The sequence below is a fragment of the Neophocaena asiaeorientalis genome, unplaced genomic scaffold, assembly GCF_003031525.2.
Source record: "Neophocaena asiaeorientalis asiaeorientalis breed wild unplaced genomic scaffold, Neophocaena_asiaeorientalis_V1.1 scaffold876, whole genome shotgun sequence".
Classification (NCBI taxonomy): Eukaryota; Metazoa; Chordata; class Mammalia; order Artiodactyla; family Phocoenidae; genus Neophocaena; species Neophocaena asiaeorientalis.
The window spans coordinates 515,730-530,996 of NW_020174254.1; the positions used below are offsets into that span (position 1 = coordinate 515,730).

The following is a 15,267-nucleotide window of genomic DNA, read 5'->3' on the forward strand; positions in this document are numbered from 1 at the left end:
TTCTCTGGTCTTTATTTGGGGGAGGTTTTGAATTTGAACACTAAGGTAACTTACCTTTCCTGTAGAAATGTCGGGTAGCTGTGGGTTTGCACTGCGTTTGCAGTGGGCTTGACTGCTTTTTGTGTTACAGCAATGGAGCCCAGCACAATTGGTAGGTAGTCAGTAGGTATTTAATGCATGCTGAAAATATCCTCCTGTGGTCTCTGATGTTTGGGGCAAAAGTCGCTAAATAAGCACTGGCTCTCCACAGAAGTGCCCATACTGCTGAACTGCTTGCGTTCAGCGTTCTCTGAAACTTGCACGCCTTTCCGTGTCAATTTCACATTCTCAAGCCTCCCCGGATCTGCTTACCAGAGTCTCACATTTTCCCTCCACAGGAAGCTGAAACCCCACGTAGCGTTCTTGAAGAAATTGGACTGACATAACTCTCCTCCCCTGTTGATGACTTCTTGTGGCATTTCACACACTGTAGATGGTCACTGCCTTCATGTCCGTGTTAGCTAATGGTGTAAGATGACGTCTTGTCAGTATTACTGTTCTGCTAAGCTGCTTCATTCAGGCCTACACAATCTTTTTTTAAAGGGAACTTTGGTTAATCAAGTGATAACAAGGGACTTAAATATGAATTAGAATGAATGCAGGAAAAGAAAGGTACTTTTTCTGGCTATTTTAAAGTTTATAGGTCTGTTTCTCTTGAATAGATGATTATCATTACCTTGATTATGTGTATCTATGAATATGACACAGTCAGGCAATATACATTTATTAATTACTGTCTTTGGCAAAAAAGTTAAATTATGTGAAACCTGGTTTTATGAAACCAAAGACTAGTTCATTTTAGTATATATGCGAATAAAGGGAATTGACATGTCACATATCAAATGAATAAAAATTTCACTCTATGTTGAAACTTTAGGAAAAAAACAAATGTATACCAAAGACCCTTATTAGAAACTAAACACCTTAAAACAAAGGGAATACACAAAAGGCTAATGGGATGATGCTGTTTTACACTAAAAATTATTTCTTAGGCATTCCAGACCTGGGAGGAGGAACAGAGATCAGCTGTTTCATAATAGTAAGCACGTTATTTTTAAGGCCAAGGAACATTGGACTCCTGAGATAAGTTTCTTGTTGTCATAATCATTTAGTCACTTAGTTGTATTCTTTTTGATGCCCCCAAAATAAAATGGAAATGTTGACTTACCAGGGATTCTTAATAACAGTATGTTACGGAAAATGTTTTACTCCCTTCACAAAGTGTTGCATAAGTCATTGTTTAAAGCAGGAATATTCCTTCCAGGGTGCTTGTTACAGCCAAATTTATTTTACTCCCCTATTGCTTCCCTCCACTTAGAAGTGCAGCAAACTTTAGGGCAGCTTCCTTCCCTTCTATGGCACTGCCTAGTTATTGGAAGTCATAAATATAAAAACAGATACCACCTCTCATATGAAAGTGTGAGTTGAATGAGGTAAAATGGCACTAGTGGGCTCTATATTTTTTAAGGATATACAGTTGTTTCAATGTCACTTTTATATGTACTTCTACATATCTAAACATGTCTTCACAGTTTACACTTTCATTTGTATCTGCTGGGCTGGATTCAGCTTTGTTGTGATTGTGACCAGTATTCAGGCCACGTGAGCACGTCTTATCACATCGCCAATTAGTTGTAATAAATGTTCAATGTACACCACTGTCGTGTGTTTTTATCTGTCTCTTTCCAAAAGTTTGTCAAATTATGAAGAGCTGCTGAAGGAAGAATTTAAAGAAAAAATTTTTTGAGTAAAATGTTGAAAATTCACCCACATTTGAATGTGGTGGTGGTTGAAAGCACACACAAGATAAATGGCGGAAGACTTACGGAGTCTTCATGTACTTCAAGCTCATTAAAAAATAATGTGGAGTCCATGCTACTGAGAGCTTATCTACACATTTATTTTCAATCAATAAATACTGCTTTTAAAACCTTGATGCAGTTGACTTTCTCTTTCTGAATGAGCAACTCAGATCACTCCAGGTAATCAGAGGTATTCCAGATCAACTGGAGTGCCCCCCCACACACACACTAACTGGAGGTGCTAGCACACTTGCTGAAATGGACGGGTATGTGCCAAGTACTGCCTAGTATGAGTAGCAAATCAACATTTTGGTTATGATAGTTAAGGGACTGCCTATTAACTACAGATAGGAAATGTTACATACAAAATTGTGGATTTTTTTTTAAGTATACTCGTTGATTTTTAGAAAAAATAGGAAAACAATGAAATGAGGATATTTAAGATCAAGGAAACAACTACCATCAAACGAATTTGCTAGTCTGCTAAAAATAGATATGTGTGCAATTAAAAGAAAAGGATACGTGTAGATTTAAAGAGCCTCCAACATGCAGCTATCTCTTCACTGAAAACAGGCATATGGCCTTCTGCTGGCAATGTAGAGTTGGAATTTTTGAATCATAAATAGTAATCAAATTGTAGGTTTAAAAAAGGCATTAATAAGTCTAAGTTCAAGATGGACATTTATCAGGATAATGACCCAGTCAGTGGTTTAAAAACTACTTCCTTCCATCCCTCTCATACTACCCATTAACACTTGAGGGAAAAGTCACCAACATCTCTACCTTGAGGACAAGCTGGTGTTCATCTCGTTTTTTCTCCATGAGCTATTAAGATGAGTATTCAGCTTTGAATGCCCACATTTAATTGTGTATGTCTTGGCTGTATTTAGAAAAAGACTGAAAAATTTTTAATTTAGTGAGAATTATTCAGCATTTGTAAATCCATTAGATACTTACAGAAAATTTTCAATCATTTTTAGGGTAGAGGCATTTAAATTCTGGAACAAATCAAATTTTTTCTTTTTTTTGGCCGCACCACATGGCCTGTGGGATCTTAATTCCCCGACCAGGGATTGAACCCTGGCCCACGGCAGTGAAAGCACTGAGTCCTAACCACTGGACCACCAGAGAATTCCCACATATCAATTTATTTTTTCCACATATCAATTTTTAAAGTAAAATGTATTCTGCACCACATAATTCCTTTCCTGTAGACTACAGATTAAAGAACTTTCATTTTCCACAGATACCACTCAGAAATCCCAATCTTGAAGAAATTTCTTTTCCTATTTCTGTTAAACTCAGTATTTTGTGCATCCTTAAGTCCTTATTTCCAAATCTCAAGTTGCCAAATGCCACATACTCGGAAACTCGAGATCTCCAGTACGTCAATGGAGAGGAGGTTACCAAGAAAATAAAAAACTTATAAGGAAGTATGAGAGCATCTTTTCTTTTTTATGATCTGAAACCTAAGAATGATATTTTGTCTTAAGCTTTTTATTTATTTTTTTGGCCATGCAGGGTATCTTAGTTCTCCAACCAGGGATCGAACCTAGGCCCCTGCCAGTGAGAGCGTGGAGTCCTAAGCACTGGACCACCAAGGAAGTCCCTAATTTTTTTTTCAAGCAAGTTTCTCTGACCACTCTTTTTTTTTTTTTTTTTTTTTTTTAATTGCTTTAACACGAGGCATATTCAGTAGCAACGAACTCTGTAACACTGTAAAAAAGATGAACATCCTAATGGAAAACTATGCGGTAGGAGGGAGGGGAAAAAATTGACTCCACACTTTAGTACTTTAAGAAAGTGAATTTTAAAGTAAAAAAGCTATTCGGCTATTAACATGTAAAAAATCTAACAATTATTAATAATTTGGGGCAAACAACCAAACTTAATACCCATTAAATACGGAAAAATGTGTTTGGCTTAGCCAATATGTGCAGAGATGAATAAACACATAAAATTTACCAAACCGGCAAAGGTTACAGTAATTTGGTGCAGGAACAGCAAAATTTACTGTTGACGGTAAAGTGTTTTGTAGTCTTTATGGAGGGCAATCTGGAAAGACTTCTGTATTCATATTTCTTGATGTAATTTATCCTAGGGAAATGACCAGTAATGTATGAAAGTATTTAAGGAAATCCACCACAGGATTGTTTATAGCACAGGATTCTTTAATAGTTCAAAACTTAAAATAACTTAAAAATCCAACAATAGGGATACTGTTAAATTGTTAGATCCAAACTATGCAGTGAGTGAAAATAACAGTAACACTAGGGCTTGATGAAATAGGACAATGTTTGGTGTGAAAAAAAGCATATTCAACTCCAGACATATATGTTATCTTTGTGTAAAAAAAATGTGTACACACCCATACACCCATAAGAGAAAAAAAAGACTTAAAGCAATGCTCCAGTGTTAATTGGTTTTATGTTTTGTTTTGTTTTGTTGCGGTACGTGGGCGTCTCACTGCTGTGGCCTCTCCCGTTGCGGAGCACAGGCTCCGACGCGCAGGCTCAGCGGCCATGGCTCACGGGCCCAGCTGCTCCGCGGCATGTGGGATCTTCCCGGACCGGGACACGAACCCGTGTCCCCTGCATCGGCAGGCGGGCTCTCAACCACTGTGCCACCAGGAAAGCCCAACCGGTTATATTTACGGGTCAGGAGTATAAATAATTTTTGTGTTGTATACATTTTATGTTTTCTAGGTTTTCTATAGTAAGCACACTGATTACCGGAGAATAGAAGTATTTTAAAATAGGGTTCCAGGCTACATAGGCTTTTGCCAGACTTGCTAACCCACATGAGCTGAGAGCCCTCTATCCAACTACGCAGCCGCCATAATAAAGGGTGGATAATCACTGAAGGACATGGTAAGTTTATTTGGATTTGGGGCTGTGCAGAGTTCAGTCTCGGCTCCCCGACGTCCTCCTGCCGCGGCTCCTGGACCTGGAGGAGCTCCGGCTGCGGCTGCGGCTGCGGCGGCTGCGGCTGCCCCGGCCACGGCTGCGGCCCCTTTTTCTTCCTCTGCTTCGGGAACTGTGCCTCTCCCGGCTTTTGGACGCGTGCTTGTGGGATTTCTTGCCCCCGTGGCTCCTCCTCCTCCTCCTCTCGGCCTCCCCGTTCCTCTTGTAGGAGTGGGCCGGCCCGGGGCTCCTCCTCCTCCGCGGCCTACTGTAGTAGTCGTCGTGGCGGCCCGGCCGCTCTCTCCTCTCTGAGTTCTTACTGAAGCAGGAGCCAGTCCGATCCGGAGACAGGTACATGTCTCGATTCGCTTCCCAAAATTCATTGTTGGGATTTCTGAACACGTGAAGAAAGTTGCAGTGTTTCCCTCTTGGACACTGCTGTATTTCAAATAAACCTGCAGGGGCACAGTGAGGAAACGGCATTTACTGCTGGCACTTCATCCTTTTCAGAAGGTACATTTCTGATGTTTGCTTGTGATAGGACTATTTTCTCCTTACGTACATTGATGTCATAGTTTGGTTCCCCGAATTTCAAAAATATTCAATGCTCTAACAAAGGGCACTGTGAAAAGTAACAGATAAGAACTTTTAATTAACCAGAATGCCCTGGATTATGGTGTTGCAGTGCAACCAAACCAATGGCGACCACATTATTTTTTCTAGGCTTTTACCATCCTGCTGACTGACAATGTAGATCCCTAATTAACAGTGAAGAACCAGCCCTGGGAGTCCCCCTGGCAACATGCTTTGAGGGCATGGCGGTGGGAGGACCAAACCACTGACCAAAAGAAAGAGCCTATCATAAGTAGAAGATCCTGTATTTTCTTATACTTCAAGAAGATGATAAACACTGGCCTAATGCTTTAAATTTACCAGGTGCTTTTAACATGGAAGATTTTTGTCAAAGGTGAAATCTACTTGAACAATTTAGAGATCTTTTGGGGATTTTCAAACTTTTTTAAAAGCGGTGAATTCCCTAAATATGTAAAAGAGTTAAAAGTGAAATACCTCCATACCACACACTATATACAAAAAGTCAGTCAAAATGGATCAGAGTCCTAAACGTAAGCTATGAAACTATAAAACTCTTTGAGGAAAACATACAAGTAAATCTTCGTGACACGGGCTAAGCAGTGGATTCTTAGATATGACACCAAAAGCACAAGCAAAAAAAGAAAAAAAATAGAAAAATTGGACTTCCTCAAAATGAAGAATTTTTGTGCTTCAGAGGACAACATCAGCGTGAAAAGACAACCCACATGATGGGAGAAAATACTTGCAAATCATATCTGCGATAAGGGACCTGTCTGTAGAATATATCAAGAACTCTTACAACTCAATAAGACATACAACCTAATGAAAAATGGGCAAAGCATCTGAACAGACATCTGTCCAAAGATGATATACAGTGGCCAATAATCCAATAATAAGGACACGACAAAATGCTCATTAGTTACTAGGAAAAAATAAAGCTGTTATTTAAAAAATAACAAGTGAAATAAATAGTCTCCTGCTTTGGGGGAGTCAAAGTCACACTCAGAAGCACCTCACTGAAATGGAGAAAACAGACCCATCTCTTTCAGCACCCCAGTCTTTAAATCAGGCCTAATGGTTCTTCTGGTTTGCCAAAGCAAGGAATTCTAAATTCCTTTTTTTTCTCCCTTCAAATAAATGGTTTTTAAGTGAGAGCATCCATTAAGACCGGGTTGCCAAAGACTCAGACTTCATAAATTATAGATTTTGAAATAAGAGGTTTTTAAGCAGGCGAGTATAAAGCAAAGCAACACAAAGGGTAAGGGAAGTGGTGCCGTAAGGCATGGGCAGCTCCTCTCGTAGCTCCCGGAGCACTTCAACAAGAAATGGTTCGGCGAAGCCCATCTGATAGAAATCAAAACAGAATGAGCCCTTCAAAATTGCCAGCTACTCATAGGACTGACTCATTTCCTGACTTGGCAGCCACTGTCTGATGAGTCAGCCTGACTGAATGTGCCCTGACCAGGTTCTACAGCTATAATCAATCTTTACGACACAAAAGCTTGTATTTCAATAAGGCAGGAAGTGTCATAGGTAATGTTTCAGGTGGCAAAGATGACAGAAGGTTCATTACGGATAAAGATGGGAAAAAACCCAGCTCAAGTGAGGAGCCAATGAATAGAAAACACTTCTGAGACTGCAATCAGGAGACGGCGTCCCTGATAGACACAACTTCTCAGGCTTCCTGCAGAGCCCAGGACTTCGAGCACCGACTCTGTCACCTATACATTGTGACCCCAGTCACCTCATCCATAAAGTGACCCACAAGGTCGGTTACAGGTCTAAACTGTGATGTACTTTACATAATGATATCTGCTCATCTACCAGGTGAGGCAAAAGCTATGCTTCACACCTTTAAAAGGTTGGGTTTTTTTCCTAAAACTATTCCTTTATATGACAGTGGAACAGTGGGGAAAAAAGTCACGTTGTATTTTACCACAAATTGCCATTTTCCATCGGGTCACTGGGCAGAATTCGCACTGAAGCTGTCTTCCCGCGTACCACCGTCCATTAAACAGAGAAAGGGCTGCTTGGCATTCTTCTTCCCTTGAAACCACAAATTAAAGGATGCACTTTAGAGTAACTTTCTAATATGCAGATTAACCCTATTGTTAATTAACCCTTGTATTTGTTTACTGTAGGACCACCTAGTTCACTGCTTTTGTGCTACCTAGGGAGTCCTTGTTACAGCATTCAAGGTCCTTGAAGCTCACCTTATTCAGGAACCGTTTTGTTTTTTAGTTTTTTTTAACCAACCCTCCCAGAGGTTTTGATGCAAGGAAATCTACTTGAGTCAAGGCTTCTTAAACCAAAAGACTGGACCATTAAAAATGCAGAAGTGTTTTCCATTGTCACTGCCTGTTCCTTCTCAGCTCAGATGCTGTCCTTCCTATTATTCAATACAATGGTTAATTTATCCCATTAGCCATGGCAGCACAGGGAAACAGCAAGACGAGCAGAAACAACACACTAACTGCTTGCTCTCTTAGCGGGCCAAATGCACACTGAAATTATTTGGGGCTTTTATTTGGGGTTCTCTATTCTAGTTATCCCTTTTCAGTTTGTGTTTTAATTTTAAAATTATATAAGTAAAAAATTAACTATAATGCAAAAATTAAAAACTCTAAGTATATGAAAAATGAAATACAAATATATAGTTTTCTAATCCTTTCCATATTTCTAGGTCAGCTCTTAATATTTACATTTTTTAAAATACCATGCATATGAAAGGTATATATTCAGTGGAAAAATGCCAGATGTCAATGTAATCACAACACTATATTGTGACAAATGTGAAGATCTTTATGTTTAGAATACTTACGATTGATATTGAACATACACATTGCCCCTCAGATGAGGTTCCAAGTTGCAGCTGACCTAAGGAGCAATGAAGAATTCCATCATTAAAAAACAAACAAAAAAGGCAAAAACCTAAGGAAAAGAAGCCCTCCAGTCATCAAACGCATTTTTTGTCCAGGCCAACATTACCAAAAGTTGTTATCAATCAAAGATTCCAAAATTAAGATACTACCCCACTCTTACGTCTATTTAAGGCATACTTCAGCAGACGGTAGTGTTGCAGGCCCCAATTACCTGATCCCTGTTGATCCTGATTCTTTTTTGTCCAAAGATATGAAATGCTTCACACATGCATAAAAATACAGAGACTATTTTAAAAAAAGAAAAAAAATACAGAGACTAGAAATCAGCCCCTATATACACCACCCAGATTTAACACTAACATTTTCCATTTTTGACTGAGAATGTTTAAATACATAAAACATGAAAGACCCAGTTGAAGCCCTTCCATCCTATTCTTCTCCCTCCTCCATCACATAGGTGAACACTATCCTGAGGTTGGGTGTAACCTTCACATTCCAAACACACACACACACACACCCCTATCTGCACAGACACAATACCCACAGCCATACATACACACAGACAGGCATATACACACATATCATATGTGTGCCATAAAATACATATATTATGTACAGACATACAAAGAAGTGTATGTCTGTTAATGTACGTATGGGTATACACATATTTATGTACATATATGCTAAGAAGCACGTATATATATTGATAAACAATATACAGTATGGCTTTGTACATTTTAAAATTTTATATAAATAATATTTATTTCACATCCTTTTTTCAAGATGTAATCATGTAAACTTAATGACTCATTTTAAACTACTGAATACTGGCTATATCAAATTATCAAATATATTTATCCACTCCTCTAATGATGCATATCCAAGGTGCTTCCAATTTTTCATCAACAAACAGCGATGCAGTCAGCATGCCTGAATGCCTCTCTGGGCGGTAGGGCTTTGTCTAGTGTGCATGACCGGAAGTAGTATGCTGATTTGTAGGTTCCATGTACTTTCAACCTCACTAGGTACTGACAAACTGCTCTCTAAAGTGGTTTTACTAATTTACACAACCTCGCCCATGCTTGATATTAGAATTCATAATTTTTTTCCCGATGGGTATGAATAACATCTCATTTTAATATGCACTGTTCCCATTACTTGTGAGGGTGAACATTGACCATTTGTCTTAAAAAATGACAAATCTGATTTCGTTTTACATAATGGTATAAAAAGGTCCTCAGGGCTTCCCTGGTGGCGCAGTGGTTGAGAGTCCGCCTGCCGATGCAGGGGACACGGGCTCGTGCCCCGGTCCGGGAAGATCCCACATGCCGTGGACATACTAATGTTTAGCATTTCTTTTCAAAATGAATCTATCAATATAATTTTACAACTTAGTTGCAGAGTATTTTTATCAGAGCATCCCAAGAGAGGCAGGATGCGTACTGACTGACAGTACTGACTGACACCATCCTTAGAAGGAAGACTGGGGGGGTTTACCTAGTGGCGCAGTGGTTAAGAATCCGCCTGCCAAGGCAGGGGACATGGGTTCGAGCCCTGGTCCAGGAAGACCCCACATGCTGTGGAGCAACTAAACCCGTGCGCCACAACTACTGAGCCTGAGCTCTAGAGCCCATGAACCACAACTACTGAGCCCGCACACCTAGAGCCCGTGCTCCACAACAAGAGAAGGCACTGCAACAGAAGCCCAAGCGCCGCAACGAAGAGTAGCCCCCGCTCACTGCAACTAGAGAAAGCCTGTATGCAGCAACAAAGGCCAACGCAGCCAAAAATAAAATAAATAAATAGATAAATTTATTTTAAAAAAAAGAAAAAAAAGGAAGACTGGGGACTTTCCTGGTGGGCCAGTGGTTAAGACTTCACCTTCCGCCTTCCAATGCAGGGGGTGCGGGTTTGATCCCTAGTCAGGGAGTTGGGGAGATAAGATCCCACATGCTTTTCTAAATCTTTTAAAAAAAAAAAAAAGAGAGAGAGAGAAGGAAGACTGAAAGGCCCCAGGAGGCCACGTGAGCCGCACCAGGGCCCTTAGAGATCATTTAAGCCAGTGGTTCTCAAAGACCCGTTATTAATTTTCCATGATGAATTTGATGTTTTGGAAATTTTTCTACTAAAAGTTTATTAAACAGCTTTCCATTTATAACTGCCAACATGATTAGCATGAGCCTGGCTGACAGAATTCTCAACAAAAGAAAAAAAAAACTCCACGGTTAGTAGGTACGGCCTGTTGCAGATAATGGGGGTGATTTCCATTAAGCAGCCTGAGGTGTTGAAAGCTCCAGCACTAACTTCCCAGAAGCAGTATGATGTAGGGACCCCATGCGGGAAAACACTGATGTAGTCCAGTCCTCACCCTTCAGGGATGAGGAAAAGGCACTAAGAGGCAAAGAGCCCACGGCTAGTCAGCACACCAGCTCCTCAGCGGTGCTTCTCACGTGGCACCGAGTCGTGTGTGGCCAGGCACTTAGAAGTACTGTGAAGACGGGAAAGCGCATGCAACAGAAAGAAAAGGTAAAGGGGAAAGAGAAATTCTGAAAGAATATTTTAAAATCTTGAAATCAGTAGTAAGAAGGATAGCCTTGAATTTCACGAGGGCTACAGTTGCTCTGTTTCTTAGCTGTTCCAAATTTCCACTGTCATTTCCAACTAGCAGAAAAAATTCACAGCTTTATTCCTATCTCTTTCCAAATTATGGGCCATTTCCCCCATCCTAACATAACAAAATCATTCAGGTTCGGATCTGATCAAATCGCAGACAGCAGGAGACTTCACTGTGCTAGGATTTGACCACTGGGCCCAGGAGCAGCAGCCATTACACCTGACTTCACGCTTGCTTTAAGGAATGTTTTAAAATAACTCTGTAATCTGAACACTTCTTTTACCCCCTATGCTGCATCACAAACCATGACTCTGGGAACACTATTTTCAGTATTGAGAGTATTCAGTGAATAAAAACAAAGTAAAAATAAAAAAGGAAAAGGAATCAAGGTTTATGTTCTTGGGGAGCTCCAGAAGAAAGAACATGCACCTTGGGTGGAAGCTGCAAGCAGGCACCATCAACACAATACAGTAACAACAAATCAACCACCTCGGTAGGTGGAGTAAGTAGAGGATTGTCACACTCTGCTCTCCTCGGCTCTAGGGGAGACCGACCACGGGAGGGAGGGCATTCCGCATCATACGCAGCCCCTAAGCGAACGCTTGGATACCTATCTGCAGAGGACCTTATGCAGAGAATTCACAGGCTGCAAAAGAATGGGACCATAAAGGTACTGAATGGATGAAATATCTTTTCCCATCAAAACCTCAGAACCCAGGAAATGTCATGCTAGTACCTGTTTAAGATTTCAAGTAGTACCTCAACCGTAATGGCAATGAGGTGGATGGAGAGAGAGAGAGAAAGAATTAACATTTCCTTCCAACATGGCGCCAGGCCCTCCACCATAGCGCACATCCCACCCAGGCAGAGAGCCTGTGCCCTCGCTTTCCCATCCCATCCGGTGCTTCAGAGGGAGGTAAACTAGTCCCGTCCTCCACGCGCACTGCATGTGCCCACCTTGAACTGTATCACTTTCCCCACGTTCTTGAACTCGGGGAGCACATCGTCATAGAAGTCCAGGAACTGCTGGTAGGTTTCCTCTTCGCTGTACTCCAGACTTGCGTCGGGGTCATAGTCGTCCCTTCTGCACTGCTCCATCCCGAAAGTCGTAAACATGCTTTTAATAAGAAGGGTGGGACTTGATGCCGGGAAATTGTGTTTACGTGAACACCTGCGTATGAAGGAAAAACTTCAGCATTCCAATGGTGAGAAATTACACATAAAAGGCTTGCTTTAAACTGTGAGATACTCAAGCAACTTAGCTGTTTCAACTGAACTGTAAGATGATAAACCCCATTCAGACTTTAAATTTCAACACTTAAAACTGTTCTAGGGCTTCCCTGGTGGCGCAGTGGTTGAGAGTCCGCCTGCCAATGCAGGGGACACGGGTTTGTGCCCCGGTCCGGGAAGATCCCGCATGCCGCGGAGCAGCTGGGCCCATGAGCCATGGCCGCTGAGCCTGCACGTCCGGAGCCTGTGCTCCGCAATGGGAGAGGCCACAACAGTGAGAGGCCCACGTACCGCAAAAAAAACAAAAAACAAAAACTGTTCTAAGGGCTTCCCTGGTGGTGCATTGGTTAAGAATCCACCTGCCAATGCAGGGGACATGGGTTCGAGCCCTGGTCCGGGAAGATCCCACATGCCGTGGAGCAACTGAGCCCGTGCACAACTACTGAGCCTGCGCTCTAGAGCCCACGAGCCACAACTACTGAAGCTCGCACGTCAAGAGCCCGAGTTCCGCAACAAGAGAAGCCACCGCAATGAGAAGCCCGTGCACCGCAACGAAGAGTAGCCCCCGCTCGCCGCTACTAGAGAAGGCCCGCGCGCAGCAACAAAGACCCAACGCAGCCAAAAATAAATAAATTTATTTTAAAAAATAGTATCCAGCATTAAAAAAAAAAAAACTGTTCTAAAACTGACCAATATATTGGGTCTCATTAAAATGTAAGGTTGGGAATTATTTCCAAGTTCAGATGCCATTCAGCTGCCTTTTACTGGAGTTCAGGAAGCCTTACACATGTGGAAGCACCGGGAAAGAGATGCATGGGCATGACGGACCGTGATGAAAGGCACACAGACACCGAGCATGGGACTCCGGACAAGGTGAGAACAGTGCAATCCTGGTTCCATACAATCGCCAACAAACCCGACACTTAGAGAAAAGGGTATTCTGAGAGTTTCAGCTAAATGGATCGCATTTCATAGTTTTCATGGCATTTTTATATTCTTTTTCTGATCCTTGCAAACTGTTAGGACAGCCAGGGCTAGTATTTTCTCCACTTTGAAAGAAAGAAAGTGAGGCCTAGAGAAGCACACGTACCCAGGTCACATGGCTGGGGAGAGAAGATCCCAGAGATCCGAGCTTATCGACAGTCTACTGCCTGTGTGTTATATGATGTGCTAAATGTAAGGAATTTCTCTTTAATGAAGGTTAACCATTGTGAAGAACAATTTTCTTTTCATAGCTTAAACTGGACCGGGTTGTAACTGAGTAATTTTTTTAAAAAATCTTTTATATGAGTTTACTTTCTTATTTACTTCCTTCTCCTCAAGTAAAATGAAGGAAAAAAATGCAGTTTAGGATTCCAAATCATCAAAATTTTCCTGATTAAATTTCTAGTTTAAAAATTAGTTAAAACAAGAACTTTAGAAAAAAATCCCCAGAACTTTGGAAGAAAAAAAGTTGAAAAACAAGGCAGGTGTTAGAAAAAAACAATGGCCCTGAAATGAATAAACGTTTAACTCATGCTCACTTTCCAGTGTCTGTAACATACATCTGTACACCTAGTGAGACAATGCACACAGAATGCCCCGCATACACCATGCCCAGCTCAGAAATGGGCAATCTGTGTTCATTAAAGTGAAATTTTCTATTTTTCAAAGGACCCTCCTAGATTATTCAGTCAGAGACCTTGTAATGAGATCCATCTTCCCAAGGACAAATACCCACAGAAAAAAGAACGAGGATTCAACCTGGTTGGCAGTGTTAGCAGAACCAGAATTTTACAAGTATGGAGCACATACAGAATTAAATGAGAAACCAATTTAACAAGGTTAAAATTCTCATGGGATTATCATAACTGAATGAACTTGGCTCTAGTACCCAGGATGTCAAATGAACATTTGTGAGTTTTGGAACAGCACCAAAGTCCCCATCTAGGGAAAAATCCCACTTGGCCTAGAGATAGTCCATATAATCTGAGCGCATTTAAGGCCAGCCCTATAGGTTCTACTGAAAAGTCAGCTAAGACAAGAGATATTTGGGAAGGCAGTCTAAAGTTGTGGTACCAAACCCATGTGATTCTCAGAATCACCTGGGAAGAACTGAGATTTCTCAGGTCCTGCCCTAGACCATCTGTTCAGAACTCCAAGAGTGGGGAACCCATGTTTTCAGAGTAACTCCCCACCTGGTCCTGAAGGTTAGCCATGTTTGGGGACTCCTGGTTTAGGCCATGCTATTTACTCAGATCCTTGAATCAAGTAAGACTGCCACAAAATCATGTAGTTGGACACTATCTTAACCAAAGGACAGCCAATAAATGGCATGGGTCTCCAAATGCCCACTCAGGTAGAGCTAACTGACTATGCCTCTTTTTCTTTTTTCAGGGGAGCACTCCAGGCACCCACTACCTTTGTCCTTTATAGAATCAAGCTACATGCTAAAGGTAGGCTGTGATTATTTACTGAAGGTTTTTGTGAGAAATATTCTCATGAAAATTACATATGCAACTGTTAATAAAACATCTATCAAAGTTACTGTCCACCTTCCTACTCAATGTCTTTATATAGTATTCCACGGGAGAAACATTTAGACTCTGATGCCTGGAAAATCTTTGTCTTTCCAGAGATCCCACTCATTTCCTTTTTGGTAAGAACTACATAGCTCATTTCTGCCTGGGATGGATACAACTCCAAAGCCAAATGTATTGTACGTTCACAATAACTCACTTTCTTCTCCTTTCCTTGCTTTCAATTTCTTTTATTTTATTAAACTTAGTGTAGTAGATTGTGAGCCTTCTTTATTTTATTTTTCATAAATTTATTTATTTATTTATGGCTGTGCTGGGTCTTTGTTGCGGTGCGCTGGCTTCTCATTGCGGTGGCTTCTCTTGTTGCGGACCACGGGCTCTAGGCGCACAGGCTTCAGTAGTTGTGGCACGTGGGTTCTAGAGCTCAGGCTCAGTAGTTGTGGCACACGGGCTTAGTTGCTCCGTGGAATGTGGGACCCTCCCAGGCCAGGGATCGAACCCGTGTCCCCTGCATTGGCAGGCAGATTCTTAACCACTGTGCCACCAGGGAAGCCCTGTGAGCCTTCTTTAAATCACTTCTGGAAACAAGTGAGGTATAAATAACTACTCTGATTAATAAATTTTACTTTTCATCAGTGATTATGTTCTTTTAGGACCAAAAAAAAAAAAAAATTGAACTCCCAT

General features: G+C 41.2%; 2 protein-coding genes across 2 annotated transcripts in view; one reads left to right on the forward strand and one right to left on the reverse strand.

Annotated features, from left to right (window-relative positions):
• The window catches only part of AP1S2 (adaptor related protein complex 1 subunit sigma 2), a 26,413-nt gene extending 24,444 nt beyond the window's left edge, over positions 1 to 1,969 (forward strand). Inside the window, exon 4 of the mRNA XM_024755229.1 lies at positions 378 to 1,969. Within this exon, the coding sequence (XP_024610997.1) occupies positions 378 to 425 (48 nt within the window). The 3' untranslated portion in view covers positions 426 to 1,969. The remainder of the gene's footprint in view (positions 1 to 377) is intronic.
• Positions 1,970 to 4,696: 2,727 nt separating this feature from the next.
• Positions 4,697 to 15,267, reverse strand: part of ZRSR2 (zinc finger CCCH-type, RNA binding motif and serine/arginine rich 2) — a 26,469-nt gene continuing 15,898 nt past the window's right edge. Inside the window, exons 8-11 of the mRNA XM_024755231.1 lie at positions 11,792 to 12,005; positions 8,160 to 8,215; positions 7,275 to 7,384; positions 4,697 to 5,199 (exon numbers count right to left, since the gene is read on the reverse strand). Coding sequence (XP_024610999.1) covers positions 4,745 to 5,199; positions 7,275 to 7,384; positions 8,160 to 8,215; positions 11,792 to 12,005 — 835 coding nt within the window. The 3' untranslated portion in view covers positions 4,697 to 4,744. The remainder of the gene's footprint in view (positions 5,200 to 7,274; positions 7,385 to 8,159; positions 8,216 to 11,791; positions 12,006 to 15,267) is intronic.